Source organism: Carassius gibelio, chromosome A12 (genome assembly GCF_023724105.1).
Source record: "Carassius gibelio isolate Cgi1373 ecotype wild population from Czech Republic chromosome A12, carGib1.2-hapl.c, whole genome shotgun sequence".
NCBI lineage: Eukaryota > Metazoa > Chordata > Actinopteri > Cypriniformes > Cyprinidae > Carassius > Carassius gibelio.
In genome coordinates, this window is record NC_068382.1 from 16736677 (window position 1) to 16752620 (window position 15944).

Sequence of the window (15944 nt, forward strand, 5' to 3'; positions counted from 1 at the left end):
CACACATTTGAGTATCGCTGAAATGATGTCATATGACCAATCAGACTTATTTAACATTTAGGTGCTATAACTAATGTTAGCTGCTCTACAGTCATGGCCAAAATTTTGTCATTGACATAAATTTTGTGTTTGGCTAAGTTTGCTGCTTCAGTATTTGTAGATTATTTTTCATGTTTCTATGTTATACTGAAAAAACTGAAAAATATAATGAGTCAATATTTCCAGTTCTTCAGAACCTCTGCAAGTCGCTCTGGCATGCTGTATATTAGCTTCTGGGCCAAATCTTGACTGATGGCATCTATTCTTGCCTTATTAGTTTTCGGAGTTGATCATAATTTATGGGCTTCTGCTTGTTCACCTTTTGAGGATGGATTGAAATCTGGGGAACTCCTGGCCACTGATCCAAAATTTCAATGTAATAATCTTCGACACTTCTTGAGTGACACTTCTTTATCACTCTTGCTTTGTGACATGGTGCTCCATCATGCTGGAAAATGCACAGATCATCACCAAATTGCTCATGGATAATTGGAAGAAGTTGCTCTTGCAGGACGTTTTGATACCATTCTTTATTCATGGCAGTATTTTTGGGCAGAATTATGAGAGAGCCCACTCCCTTGTTTGAAAAGGTGCATCTCAGGATGCTTCACTGTTGGCACAACACAGGACTCATGGTACCATTCACCTTTTCTTCAATCAGTTTTTCAGATGTCCCAAACAGTCAGAAGGGAGCTTCATCAGAAAAAATAAATTGGCACAAGTCTTCTGCTGTCCAAACCCTGTGCTTGACGTTTTTCTTGGAGAGATGTGGCTTCTTTGCTGCCTTTCTTCACACCGGGCCATTGTCCAAAAGTCTTGGCCTCACTGTGTGTGCAGATGCTCTCACACCACCCTACTGCCATTCCTGAGCAAGCTCTGCACTGCTGGTGACACGATATTAGCTGATTCCCCAGGAGGAGACATCCTTGCTGGATACCCTGTGACGTCCTGAAGACTTCTTCACTGCAGTCTCCTTGAAGTTCTTGATGATCCGGTAAATGGTTCTTCAAGGTTCAATAATCTTTGTAGCAATTTCCTTGCATGTGAGGCCATTTTGATGCAAAGCGATGATGGCTGCACACGTTTCTTTGGAGGTAACAATTGCTAGCAAGAACACAATGACTGGAAGCACTTCCTCCCTCCATCAGTCAGGTCTTACAATCTATTTAATATGATAGTGATTTCACATGACTAGTCCTCATTCACACTTTCACATGTGCTGCTGATATGATAGTCAATTAATGTTAGCTGGTCATTTTGTGTAATTTTTTGTGTGGATCAAAACAAAACAAAAACAGTGAATTTTTATTTGTTACTTTGTTTTATTTATTTTGGCCAAGCTTTTAGCAGTTATATAAAAGGCATCTGATCCCTCTACACAATAATCTAGAAACATTTTGAATGAACACCACAACGCAAAACACAAAATTCGTGTCACTGCCAAACCTTTTGGCCACGACTGTAGAGCCTTCGTGATACAGAGGCACTTCACACAGAACGCGTTTTTGTGTAACACTGCCTACTGTTTTCCTAAAAAGGCTCACGCCTTTTGCAGCATTGTTAAGCCACCGAATAACACAGGCCACATCTTTCAACAGCGTTTTTACCTGCTAAAAAGAAGCAACGCAAGCTCTCAGCTCGCTCCAAGCGACGACCCCGAATTAAAATTATCAAAACGATGTTCACCCTCTTCTCGTTTTAATTTTTTTATTTAACTTTTTTTTTAAGTCCTCCGTCTGTGTAATCTGTTTTTGACATGTAAAAGATGGTGAGCACGTGAAACTCTTAAACCACTCCAAGCTCATCTTTCGGGCTCCGGACCGGTCAGTGCGCTGTGAGCGCGCAAAGGGATTAACAGGCATGCAGACAGTATGAAACGCATTCTGATTGGATAAAGAGATTCTCACCGCGATCTTTACAGTAGCATCATTTTCTACATACCATGTCAAATAACAGAAGCTTGTAAAAACTGTAATTGTAATTTACTTACAAATTTGGTTAAATTGCAAGTCCAAAAAACAAATAAACAAACAAACAAAAAAAGTCACCACATGGATTTAACTATAGCAAATAGGTAAGATTCTTCCATTGGATAATTACCGCATGGATGATTATGTTATGTGCCCAAAGAATGAGGTCAGCTGACAACCTGAATATACTGAATGACCAGGTTAATCAATCAATGAATTTTTTCTTCCCTGATGGCACGGGCATATTCCGAGATGAAATCTCAAATTGTGAAGGAGTGGTTCAGGAAGCACGCAACATCATTTTCACATGCATTGATTGGCCAACACCGAATCCAGAGTCAGACCTTAACCCCGTTAAGAATCGTTGGGATGTGCTGGAGAAGACAAGATCCTTGCGAAAAATGTTTAAAACTCTGAATGGCAAATAAATTATTTGACACAGCAGAAGCTTATCTAAATGATGCCACGGCGAGTGCATGCCTTAAACAAAGCTAAGGGCGGTCCAATTAAATATGGGAGTGTTTGACTTTTTTTTTTTTTGGACGGGTAGTGTATATACACATGCGATATTACTCATGAGCTCACCAAAAAACAGAAAGTGGGAATTTTAAGAAGAACGTTTTAATTTAAGTTGACATCAAAATGACTCCAAGATATGACACAATCTGTAACAATATCAAAAAGTACAGGACATTTCCATTTCCCTCGTTTCCTCTATTGGAAGAGCTATAATACAAAATCTCCACTGTGGTCCAATACACTGATCCTGTGTGGTAATTTAAACATTAAAACAGAAGAGATATCCCGAATAAAGATGAGATCTATGTGTGATATATAACATCCGGTTCACTTGCACATGACCAGACCTCCGTAGAGGAACTAATTGAATTAATAAAATTCCTTTAAATCTGGGTGAAAAAGAGCAAAGTGAAAGCAGAATTTCCTTTAAATTCAAACATGTTGTTCACAGTAGTAAAAAGTATCTTACTCTTAAATAAATACAAAAAAAAGGGGCACCTCTTGTTTTTTTTTTGTTTTTTTTACACTCATTTTTAGCTTCTGTCCATGTTATCCTCCACCCTGCCAACACCACAAACTTGATGTTTTGTTCAACAGCAGCATGGGACACTCGCAGTCGGTGAGGACCTTGTGTGAAGGTTCTAGCGTCGTAGCGGTTGTAGAGGGGCTCCAACCGCAGCGGTTTCTTCTGCTTGCTGAGGTCTGTGGGATCAGAGCCTGAAGAAAGCTGGAGAAAATTCTACAAGCCACCTTGGGTCAATGGTGGTTACCTCCCTCATGTACTCTTTAGTGGTCAGCACAAGCTCATGATACACCACCCTGGGGAAAGGAAGGGATTGAATCCAGGTCTAGTACAAGCAGCATGGATACTAGTTGTGTTGTTAATCTCTTCTGGCAACATTGTTGGTGGCAAACATACCATTCTGGTTCGCGATTGAACAACGTGCTGGAGGGGTGGATGTAGACTACCTGCTGGTCTATGAGGGTCCTATAACCTTCTTGAGGGTCCTTTTTGGCTGCATTTTGGAAGAAACCACTGCAGATGGCCTTCTGTACCCGTACTGTGGCTTTACCACATGATACCACATCCAGCTTGTGTCTGACGAGAGAAAACTGTTAACTAATTATGGAGTGTAAAGGCCCATTCTCACCAAGGGTGACAACTATACTAATAAAGTTTAAAAAATCATTCCTTTTCTATGTGAAGAGAACAGGGAAGTTCACACCACAACTATAACGATGATAACACAATCATTGGAATCCATTCAGAATTTTTTTCCTATAATAAACATGGCCAATCAGAATCCACTCAAGCTTAAAGAACTCGAGCAAAGCAATGAATGACATAACTGCAGCTCATACTTATAATAAAGTGAATGTTATTGTTCGTTGGTGTCAACACTAGTATAATTATGAATACAGTTATCTTTATAGTTATTGTTCTTGGTGTGAATATGCCTTAAGGCTTAGGGTGTGTAATACGATGTAAGGAAGTCATATAAAGTTACTGTTATTCTCAACCGCCCACCTATCCATGATGCCCAGCATCTGTTTGCGGATATCCTGCGCACGCCGGAGAGATTGCGCCTGGATGAAGTTTTTATAGCACCAGGGGTTGGAAAACTTGTTGTTCTTCCAGGAGTTGTAGACAGCCAACAAAGTCAGGTGGTCCCCCTCAGGCTGGTGAAACTTAGCCTTCTTCTGGTCAGCCAGAGCTGGTTTGTCCTGAGATTCAGAGTAAAATAATGATTACTGTCTTTAGGATCGGTTTGCTATGATACCTAAAACTCCATTTAATGATGTAACCGTTTCTTGACCATTCATGGATCTGTTAACGTGTGTGGGCTAAAGTAGTACCTTTGGTCTGTAGAAGACATTCTGTACTGAGAGCAATGACACTATGGTCAGCATCTCTTCACTACAGCCAAGATGGACGGACATGATCAACATCTTACAAAGCATGGGCTCTGGTTGTCATGGACAGCCTGTAAAGACACAATAGTCAAATCTATGAACATAACTAAACTAAAATCTAGCTAAGGATGAATATACATAATAGTTAAAGTCACACCTGAATGAGCTGCTCTTTCAGCTTGTAGATAGGAAGTAGGTAGATTCTCTCTTTGCTCTAGTATAAAAAGTTGAGCCTTTTTTCCATAGGACGCCTTGTTGCCACCAAAGGCGTGTTTCTTCCATTCTGGGATGTCGTTGGGCATCATACCTATGCCGCTCATGTTGGCAGCTATCTGCCTCCTGTCTGCTGTATGGATGACGAGGGTGAGAAAACTGAAAAAAAGCAGAGATGCACAAACATGATTACAGACTTGAGCTCATACAAACCCAGGGGGCATACAGGCATCAGAGATAGGCTTATGTGCAGACCAGCCACCATCTGCCTTGATCGCAGGAAATCAGATGACCATCTACGAACTCCCTAAACCACAGTATGGACAAATAGGAAGGAAGTTTATCTGGAATTATCAAAGGCTATTACATTTCATAACCTCTTGTTCTTTTTTTTAACTGGAGGACACAAACAGCAAAATTTTGTATTACTCACACAATCCTAATTTACTATACAGTTAATCAGACTGCTTTAAGTTGTAGTCTTCAAATTACACATTCTCATCAAAATCAAATGTGTGATATTCCTGTTTAATGTCTCAGAATTATGTGCATAAAATAATTTGTGCACCTAGAAGATTTAACTAAACAAAATTCCAATGCTACCTTTAGCTTTGTGGGTGTTTTTTCAATTGAAATTTGTATGTCTTACTGTCAGGCAGTGGGTCCACCCAGTGCTTGTTAAAGCCCATGGGTAATGAGTCCATTCCAGCTTCCCGTTGGTCCTGTTTCACCTCCCGTCGCTCTTTGGCCAGGGCACTATGCATCATCGCTGCTTGGAAGAGAGATCCATCAGGGTTCTTCCCCAGTGTCCTGGTCAACGTCCTTTTAAAAGCAAAACAACCCAACAAAAATCAGCCAACATACAACGCACAGTCATCAATCAACATAAAATACAAGCGGAGCACAAAAAAATTATTATTATTAAAAAATAATAATCATTATTATTACTACTACCAATTAAATTTTCACTAAAATAAAACAAATCTAAACATGTCTATATTACTTAAAAGACAATAAAATATTAATACAATAATAAATTGTATAGTTAAAATTTCTATGATCATTATAATGAATGTAGCAATGCAATGCAATGTATTTTAATGTCTTTAAATAAGCAAAAAAAATATGTATATTTATTTTTTACCCTTTTTTTTATAGAATTTAACAAATCTGTAAATAAAATGTACAGATTTAAAAATACAAATTTTAACTTCTCTAAATTGGTGACTTTTGGACCTCAGTGTATATAGTTCTGTCTGTTCTCTCTCATAGCTTTCATTAAGAGGGAGCTCACTCACCTTCATACTGAGACTTGTTTTGGATCCAGTGAAGGACAACACCTTGACTTTGACACTTTGACCTTTGCTGACCACATCTGCTACCCGACCTTCTCTCCTGAGCTCAGAAATATGGACCAAGCCTTCCCAGTGATTCATTTTTGAAAGAAAGATGCGAGTAAAAAAAATTGATGTTTAAAAACAAATCTAAAGAATATCGTAAACACTCACATTACATTTCAACAGCCTTAGAAGTAGATTTACTGTATTAAAAACATACCTGAGACCTTCCACCTGTACAAAGCAGCCAAACTGCATAACACTGGTGACTTTGCCATTGTAGATATCCCCCACAGATGGCTCCTCCGTTAGGGGCCGGTCGACATGTTTGTCCTTCCAGCGGTCGGAGCCTTTGTCTCTGTCTCCCCGTGCAGGACTCCTGGACCTGCTGCGAGAGTACCAGCAGCTCCTGCAATTCCTTTCAGCTGGACTTTTTCATTGTTTGGTTTAGCCACAGAATTAGATGCTATACAATAAAGACCTAGCACTTACTTAAATCTATTGATGGTTGGATGTTTCTCTGCAAGACTGATTACCAACTCAACTGAAAAACACATAAAACAACAGACTATTACTTCAGACTTCCACAGACACACAAACTGTGTGCCAAAATACCTTTTACTACAGTAACTTCTTCTACTTTACAATCTTTTAACAGATTTCAAATGATTTCAAAGTATTAAAGACATTTCCAAAGGAACAACAAGCAATGCAGCTCTACCACATAAAACGACTAAATTACGTTACTGGCAGCAACCAGCCTTTTTTAATATAAAAGGATTCTAGATAAACGAAAGGTGCAACATAATAAGGTGACTGAATTATATTTAATAACACAAAGTAGCGGTTTGTTCCAGTTACATTTTGCACACAAACACTGATTCCAAATGTAGAAACAGGGTAAGTTGACCATCTTTTTACGATACAGCTACAAACAACGTGACACGCGGTCAAATTAAGTTTATAAACTTACCAAGGTCCTTATCGTTGATTCCTAAGTGGCTGTCAAGCTCGGTACAAACTTTAGACACCAAAGACAAATATTCGAGCTTTTTGAGCTCGTCTTCTCCGATCTCTGCAATCTCTTCAGCGATGTTGTTGTTTCGTTCGCCGGAAGAAAGTGCCAACGGTTCCTGTTGTCCTGTAACTTCTAATTCCGGGTTACATTACAAGCGTCCTCTAACGGACAAATAAGCAAAACCAAATCCAAAACCTGTACTGAAATGCTAAATTATTATTAGTATCAGTAGTAATATTTGTGTGTGTGTGAATAAAACTAAAGGTTTTAAAACTAACGTTAACTGTAATATTAATAACATATCACTTATTTTATCTTCCACAGATTTAATACACAATGCACGGAGATAATACATTAAATTCAAATTTAATTAATTTAAATATCATTAAAAAACAAATACATATATAATGTGATGTTTGGCCAAAAACTCCTCATCACTTTGTCTCATATCGTATATATTTTGTATTATATTTTGCGTTAATTTAAATACAACCTAAAGATTATCGACGAAATGTAAGGAAAGAATTCTGGACTCAAAATCTCACTCCAGAGATCAGTTAGGTAAAAAACCCTAAACCTGTTTTATAAAGTCTATGCCCTAACCCTAACTCTTTTTTTTTTTTTTTTACTAGTTGTTATTATATTATATAATAGATCTAGCGCGACATCTAGTGGCACAAATATGAATGTCAGGTCACTCCACTGGCACTGACAGTTCCCTGCGTTAATCCGCACCCCGGACAGGTCGGTGCGGATCTATGATGCTGAGATTTGGATTCGCGTGGTCTACATTATCAGCCACCAGCAAACACATCGCACAGGCCAGGCTCTTCACCGGATCCCCTCTGCGCAAAAACAGTCCTCGTCCAGTATTATATTACAGCCGGTGCACTGGACTACCACAAGCCCTCCAGTTTTGCCAAAAGTCAGTTCTTGCCAGTACCAGATTGTTCTGGGACAGCTCCAGGTAGGCACTGGCCTCTCACACCCTCATACTTCCAGGCTGAGTGCTTCATCTGCTTGCATAACGGATCATAAAGTGCTGAAGCTTTCGTTAGCGCTACAGCTAACTAACTTACAGTGACCTTGGTTAACGTTATATGGTTCGAATAAGTAAGCAGAAGCCCAAAAATTCTGTCTAGGACATTTCTTAATGTTGAATGCATACAAAAATGCTATCTAGATAGGCAGCTTACTGAGTTCTGAGACACACACAGCTATTGTTTACACGCGAAACGTATGCTATTGATATTGTAACTGTTCTAAAGTATGTTTACAAATAAAAGGTGGCATATCCTTTCTAAAACTGGTTTTCTGGCTAGTTTAAGCTGGTCTTATCTGGACAACAGCTACCTGTAAAGTTTCCATTCTAAACCATTCTTTATTATTATTTCCCCGCCCCTGTTTACTAATGTCCCCTAGTGTGCAGTGGCACTCAGAGCACTTTCAATATTAATTTAATATACCACAGATGTATCATGTGGTTGCTTTAGGTCTTCTGGAGTGAATTTCTTCAGCATGGCATCAGGAGGTGATGCACCGGACAGATCAAAGACCCCAAAACACACCAATCGCCTGAGTAAAGAGAAGTCTTCCTATTTATTACAACATGCGCATAACCCTGTGGACTGGTGAGATCTTTAGGCTTACTGTAAAATGCAAAATCAGTTTAGATTATTATTGTTATTATTATTATTTTGAAATCATCAACTAAAAGCACCATGTGAATTCTTTATATACTACTATAATTCTTATTATAATTTATAATGAAACATCCCTGTATTTTCCCTGTATTACTGTATGGAAATCAAATAAGACTTGTATTAGATTTTAATTAACAAATTAAACATTAGTTAATTTAATTTTGCCATTATATATATATATATATATATATATATATATATATATATATATATATATATAATATATATATATATATATATATATATATATATATATATATATATATAATTTTTTTTTTTCCTTAACAGGTATCCATGGGGGCAAGAAGCCTTTGATAAAGCAAAGAGTGAATACAAGCCCATTTTTCTTTCAGGTAACATATTGGTATACTTGAAAACATGCTGGATACATGTTTTATTAGTGTTGTTTAATGCATAAGTCTAAATATTACAGTTTCTACCGCTTCTTATTGCTTGAAGTGGGTTATTCCACCTGTCACTGGTGTCACGTGATGGAGAGGGAATCGTTTGAAGACGAGGAGATCGGAAAAATCCTCAGCAAGAACTTTGTCTGTATAAAGGTGGACAGAGAGGAGAGGCCTGATGTGGACAAAGTTTACATGACATTCGTGCAGGTTTGGACCAAAAGAATTCATTGCTGTCAATGCCATAAGTTACAAAGTGTCGTGGATTGAATTGAAATACGATGAATGGCTTCTGCCTAGGCGACCAGTGGTGGTGGTGGTTGGCCAATGAGTGTGTGGCTCACACCCGATCTCAGGCCTTTCATAGGTGGCACTTACTTTCCACCCAGAGACAGTGGAAGAAGACCTGGACTGAAAACGGTGCTTTTACGAATTATAGAACAAGTAAGAGCTGAGATTTCTTATTCAGAGATTCTTGTTATATTTTGAATATGTAAAAATTTTTCATATGTGTTTTCTTCCATCATGTCTGTCCTTTTTTACTTTATGGAAAACATTAGTTCTTTTGTGTCTATACTGTAGTTTGATGGTTAGCAAGATAAGATTATGTTGATGATATATTTTTATAAGGGTATTTGTGAGCATAGTGAGCACTGGCACTCAGTTAGGGCAGGGTAGCCACAAGAGTGGTCCATGGAAAAGCCTAATAATAATAATAATAATAATAATAATAATAATTACAAAATAAGTTAAAGTTTAACAAACTGGGCATTACTATGTTTTATTGTATTAGCTGTCTAGTTTTCTGGTTTATAAATATAACAGTAGTCTTTAAAAGATCAAATTAATAGAACACAAGTATTTTCCTAAAGTTTTTAAGTACCCTAACATTTAAAGTTTTTTTTTAGCAAATTAATATTTAATGATTTAATAATTCCTTAATACTTAATATTCAGCAAGGATGCATTGACTTGATCAAAATTGACAGTAAATACTTTTACATTGTTACAATTTTTTTTATATTATACTGTTATTTTGAAGAATTCTGGGTTTCCACAAAAATATTAACTATTTTCAACATTAATAATAATAATAAGAAGAAGAAGAAAGGTTTCTTGACAACATGCGCAAATCAGCATATTAGAATGATCATGTGACAATAATGGCTGCTTAAAATTCTGATTTTCTTTTATTTAAAATATATTAAAATAGAAAACGGTTATTTCAAATTGGAAGAACATTTCATAACATTACGTTGTTTCCAGTTTTTACCTTTAATCAAATAAATGCAGCACTGTTGAGCATAAGAGACTTAACTTCAAAAACTCGAAATTATCTTACTTTAAAAAACTTTTGAACAGTATTGTATATTTAGTTTTTTTTTTTTTACAGTATAAATGGGCCTTTAAACATGAATATATATAGCTGCCTGTATATTGACAGTGGCATCCAAAGATTGAAAACCTTGTACTGTGGTGCTCTGAGTACCTTCATACTGTGTGTTTTAGTGGCAAAGCAACAGAGAAACCCTGGAGTCGAGTGGAGAGAGAGTACTGGAAGCCCTCAGGAAGGGGACAGAAATCTCTGCCAGCCCTGGAGAAACTCTTCCACCCGGCCCAGATGTTGCCAACAGATGTTACCAGCAGCTGGCTCACTCTTATGAAGAAGAATATGGAGGTTTTCGAGAGGCACCGAAGTTTCCTTCACCTGGTAAACAAAACACTGGGATGAATTGAAAGGATTTATCACTAAAACGTGTATAAAATTCTGTTAAGCACCTGTCTTGTTTTTCCAGTGAATCTGATGTTCCTGATGTCATTTTGGGCAGTAAATCGTGCCAGCTCTGAGGGAGCAGAAGCACTGCGAATGGTCCTTCACACTCTCCGAATGATGGCACTAGGGGGCATTCATGACCATGTGGCACAGGTGACATGCAAATACTGTGTATTCAGAACCTGTCTCAACTATAACAGATGCTAATTATCAATGCTTCCCTTTTAATTACATAACCAAACACAAAAATCTTCTTTTATTTCAGGGCTTTCACAGATACTCCACAGACTCCTCCTGGCATGTTCCTCACTTTGAAAAGATGTTATACGATCAAGGCCAGCTTGCTGTGGCCTATATCACTGCTTACCAGGTGGGAATATATTTGTGGGGGGGTCTCATTATATGAATTTGATATATTTTTTTAATATTTGATGTAGATTTTCTGTTTCTCTTATATGTCCAGATAATTACTTATGTCTAGAAAGCAATAATGAAACACTGTGCTGTACTTCTGGAGTTTCTAGACAGAAAAGGGACTTTATTGGTGTTTTATATCCCTTATATCGTGTTTCTTTATCAAAAGAGATGGTTACCTGAAAATGAAAATATCCTCACACTGAGGTCATCAAAGATGTAGATGAGTTCGTCTAGTGTTAACTTCAAACCCTTGCTTCCGGCTAAAATATGACTCTTTTATCGATTTCTCCAGTGAAAAGTCATCTGAATCAGGAGAGAAATAAGCACTGATCACGCACAGCTTACAAGCAAAAACAAGTCCAAAACAGTCCTAGATAAAAATGTGGGTGAATTTTGATGTGAGCGGAGAACAGTGGATGGACTTTTTTGTTCTTGTGTTATCAGCTGTTTAAACTCTCATTCACATGGATCCATTGGTGATGTAATGTGACCCCCCCCCCCCCCCCCCACAAATCTGTTCTGATAACAAGAAACAAGCTCATTTACATCTTGGGTGGCCTGAGAGTAAATTTCTTAGCAAATTTTCCATTATTTGAAGATGATTTTATGATTTCTATAATCAATCAATTGACATTTTCTAGTTATGTATCTGGCATTGGCTTGGCTGTGGTGTGGTGGTGTTGTTATGGCTGTTGATCTCTGCAGGTGTCTGGGGAACGCCTATTTGCAGATGTGGCTCGTGACGTGTTGCTTTACGTCTCCAGAGACCTAAGTGACAAGGTGAGTTGTTTTCCCCCTCATTAGACCCCGCACTTGGCATCAGTTATGCTGAATCAGCACCAACCCACAAAAGCACGGAAAAATCACCCCGGTCAGAGCCCTTTCTGAGGTCAACCCTCCTCCACTATCCAGCACAGGGTGCCAGCTATCTTGTGATGATTAATGGTTTGATGACACACTCAATTAAATTTAGAAAATCATATCTATGATGATTTATTGAGTAATTAGGTACCAACAATGCTTAGCTTGAACCTTATTTATCTATTACTTTTTAGGTTGTGAGAGTTACATTAGAGGTCGGTGTTTTCCCTGATGCAAAATATACATGTTTGGGAAAAGAATGCATAGAATAGCTGAAAACGTTGCATGCTCTCTGTACTATAAATCATCCCCTTGTTATTATTCTGTAAATGACAAGCTGAGGTTTACTGTGTGCTGAAGATATTTAATGTAACATGTATTAACAAGATAACTTGTGGCCAAGAAGTTATGATCCCCTCAAGAAACACAGCGTACCTTCGAAAACAGCATACAAGGGATGAAAAAAGAAATAAAACACATTTGATTATGAGCATTGTGCTGCCCTCTGCAGTCTGGTGGCTTCTATAGCGCTGAGGATGCAGATTCTTTTCCTACGGTGGAATCCACTGAGAAGAGAGAGGGAGCGTTTTGTGTGTGGACAGCAGGAGAGATCAGAGAGCTGCTTCCTGACATTGTGAAAGGTGCCAAAGGAGCCATAACACAGGCGACGATCTTCATGCATCATTACGGTGTGAAAGAGCAAGGCAACGTGGACCCCGCTCAGGTTTGGGAATTTGAGGTTTTTATGAGAGCCAGGACCTTTCTAATCATGTTAGAAAGAGCCTTGGCTACAAGTTAATAAATAAATAAAATAATAATAATAATAAATGTTTATGTATTTGAAGAATTATTTTGGATTCATTTTCTAAGCATGTCCAAAGGTATACAATTATGTTTATGTGTAGCCACCTGTTTCTTCCATTTCCTTACAAAAAAATAATGTGTATATATATATATATATATATATATATATATATATATATATATATATATATATATATATATATATATATATATATATACAAAAACCATGTGTCAAATACAGTTCAACTACTAAAATAATTATTGAAATACTATTAATAAAATAAAAGTTTTGCTAATATCTTTAGCTACACACAGATGAATAATCAGTGATAATAATGTTTTGCAAACCAATGCTGTTTCAAATTTCAAATCTGCAGTTTCGTCTTGTAGGTCGGTACTGCAGATTTGTGGTTAATGGCAGGGATTTTTGTTTATGTGCTTTTACTGATTTGTTACTGAATCTTGTGCTCTTGGTGTTTTTGTAGGACCCCCATGGAGAGCTGCAGGGTCAGAATGTGCTGATTGTGCGTTACTCAGTGGAGCTCACCGCTGCTCACTTTGGCATCAGCGTGGACAGACTGTCTGAGCTGCTGTCCGATGCCAGAGCCAAGCTGGCCGAGGTACGGAGAGCACGCCCACCTCCTCACCTGGACACCAAAATGCTAGCTTCCTGGAATGGTAAGTTCCCCGCATCCCGATTGGAAGAAAGTAAATGTGTCAGCCAGTAATATACTGCTGGAAATCTCAGGGCACTCTACTGACTAATTAGAGTTAATTGCATTTCTTTGAGTGTTGTGAAATGGAAACAGCCATCAATTTATCAATGAGAGGCTTAGGCATGAAGAATGCTTGCATCTCCCAAAGATATATGTACCATCTTTCTATCTTTACAATTTAATTTCTTTCATTTTGCAAACAAGGTCCGGTGTTCAATCTTTTTTTTGACTGGATTTGCCTTAATAGCAGCATTATAATGTTAGAGTTCTTTCATGGGGCGCTTAGATGTGTTGCCAAGCCTTTAAAAGCCTACAGAGGGGACCTCTGGGTTGTGGTCTTTGCCCTCGTTGTCTTTAATGAAAGGATATCAAAGCCTTCGCAGGGTGCCAAGGCCCTTTTAGAGCTCTGTCTGACAAAAGCGCTCAAAGAATGGTGACTAATGAGCTGATATCTTAATTAAAGAAAGCTTGAGACATTGTTTAATGAAACTGTTCCTTCCAGAGCTACGCTCCAATTCATTCTTAATTCATACCCACTGGATATTGGTACCTGCAGAGAAACTCTCCACTTTAATCAAACCTGATAGGCCCGCTCGCATAGCTGTGAGACATGTCAGGGCTATAGGCACATGGAGCTCTGACAAGACTATTGTTAGTGATCCCCAGCCCTCAGAACACATTGTACTTTAGATCTTATAGACTCTTAATGTCTCCTTTCAAAACTCCTCTGTCTTGCCTGGCACTTTTTTACAAAAAGTTTTCTAAATTGAACACGATTAGGTTTTCCAAAGCTTGTAATCTCTGGCCACTCCCATTTCTTTGGTTGGGCAGGACTGATGCTGTCCGGGTTTGCACGTGTCGGAGCCGTGCTGGGCGACAAAGCTCTGCTGGAAAGAGCTGAGCGAGCAGCTTGTTTTCTCCGAGAACACCTGTGGGACGAAGAGGGGGAGAGGATTCTCCATTCCTGTTACCGTGGAGATGATATGGAGGTGGAGCAAGCGTAAGGAACATTTCTGGCTATCCCAAAATAAAATGTACTCGGCCTGCAAAAGCACTGAGGCTGATATAAGAATAGTTGCGGATTGTAAACTGCTAGTTTGCTAGCTTCAATCTAATTTCCCACCATTATGAAAACAAAAGCCTGTATGAAATAGAAAATTTAATTGGGATGTTAATTTGGCAAGTTTGTCAATGAAGAATATAGGAAGGGTGTTTACTACCCAGTGGGCTGCGGTACCCGGGGAGCAGTTGGGGGTTCGGTGCCTTGCTCAAGGGCACCTCAGTCGTGGTATTGCCGGCCTGAGACTCGAACACACAACCTTAGGTTTAGGAGTCAAACTCTCTAACCACTAGGCCACAACTTCCCCTTTGGTTGTGTGACATGCACATAACAAAATAATTAAAACTTACATTCAAATGAAAACAAAAAACGAATTCGGATCTTAATAAATTCTATAATAGTTTATAAATAATGCTAAAATAACATGAATTATAAGGAAGGTGTATGTACTTTTCAGTAGGCCACGAAAACTAAGACACCTTCTGTCTTGCTTCCTGGTCTTAATTGCACATATCTGTGCCTTAAGCACATATCCTGCCAATGTAGAAATGACCCAAAATCAGCAGAGTACAAAGCTTTTCAATTAAATCGCCCACAGACATATATTCACTGCACTCATTCTTGGGGTAACCCACTGTGTCAGCACATCGGAGATCCCACAATGCTGAGTGTGCTTCTCAGGTCACGTTGATCATTTTTATGAGTTAACCCACACACCATTTCTAACTGATTTCAACTGGCTGCTTTCAGACCTTTTTCACTGAGTGTTCCACAATGATAATGAAGAAGTAGCTTTGTCATGCTGTCACATCGCATAATGCTTAATCAGGAATACTCCCTCTGTAATCATCTGATTGGCCTTAATACTTAGAATTTAGCGTAGGATGAGATGTTTCTTCTCTTGCAGTTCTGCGCCGTTCTGTTTGCATAAGGGAGATGGAAAATTCTGAGTCCGTTTGTTTTTCATTTCCTTTGGAGAATTTCCCTCACAGGGAATAATTTAAGCATCCCAGCAAGAAGATGAATTACCGAGGAATTAAATGTGTTTCTGGCTACCTGATTTCATTCACTCAAGAGGAACCTGCATTGCGTATCGCATTGTTCCTCACTTTGAATATTCCTCATTCACAGAGATAGTTCTCCAAAAATGAAATGGTCATTATTTACTCTCAAGTCATATGAGATCCCATCAGAAA

At 38.3% G+C, this 15944-nt stretch overlaps 2 protein-coding genes across 2 annotated transcripts in view; one reads left to right on the top strand and one right to left on the bottom strand.

Annotated features, from left to right (window-relative positions):
* Positions 1-3096: 3096 nt before the first annotated feature.
* On the bottom strand, positions 3097-7131 carry LOC128025326 (ATP-dependent RNA helicase DHX8). Its single transcript, XM_052611566.1, has 9 exons — positions 6966-7131; positions 6213-6536; positions 5954-6075; positions 5305-5477; positions 4600-4814; positions 4386-4513; positions 4057-4253; positions 3448-3627; positions 3097-3347 (listed from the first exon to the last, which is right to left on the bottom strand). The coding sequence occupies exons 6-9, from the start codon at positions 4488-4490 to the stop codon at positions 3239-3241; spliced, it is 591 nt and encodes a 196-aa protein (XP_052467526.1). The 5' UTR covers positions 4491-4513; positions 4600-4814; positions 5305-5477; positions 5954-6075; positions 6213-6536; positions 6966-7131; the 3' UTR covers positions 3097-3238.
* Positions 7132-7683: 552 nt separating this feature from the next.
* The window catches only part of spata20 (spermatogenesis associated 20), a 32271-nt gene continuing 24010 nt past the window's right edge, over positions 7684-15944 (top strand). The window contains exons 1-12 of the mRNA XM_052611543.1: positions 7684-7977; positions 8504-8641; positions 9002-9066; positions 9173-9327; positions 9418-9561; positions 10626-10827; positions 10913-11043; positions 11156-11260; positions 12013-12087; positions 12680-12892; positions 13458-13650; positions 14520-14688. Of these exons, the coding sequence (XP_052467503.1) occupies positions 7769-7977; positions 8504-8641; positions 9002-9066; positions 9173-9327; positions 9418-9561; positions 10626-10827; positions 10913-11043; positions 11156-11260; positions 12013-12087; positions 12680-12892; positions 13458-13650; positions 14520-14688 (1799 nt within the window). The 5' untranslated portion in view covers positions 7684-7768. The remainder of the gene's footprint in view (positions 7978-8503; positions 8642-9001; positions 9067-9172; positions 9328-9417; positions 9562-10625; positions 10828-10912; positions 11044-11155; positions 11261-12012; positions 12088-12679; positions 12893-13457; positions 13651-14519; positions 14689-15944) is intronic.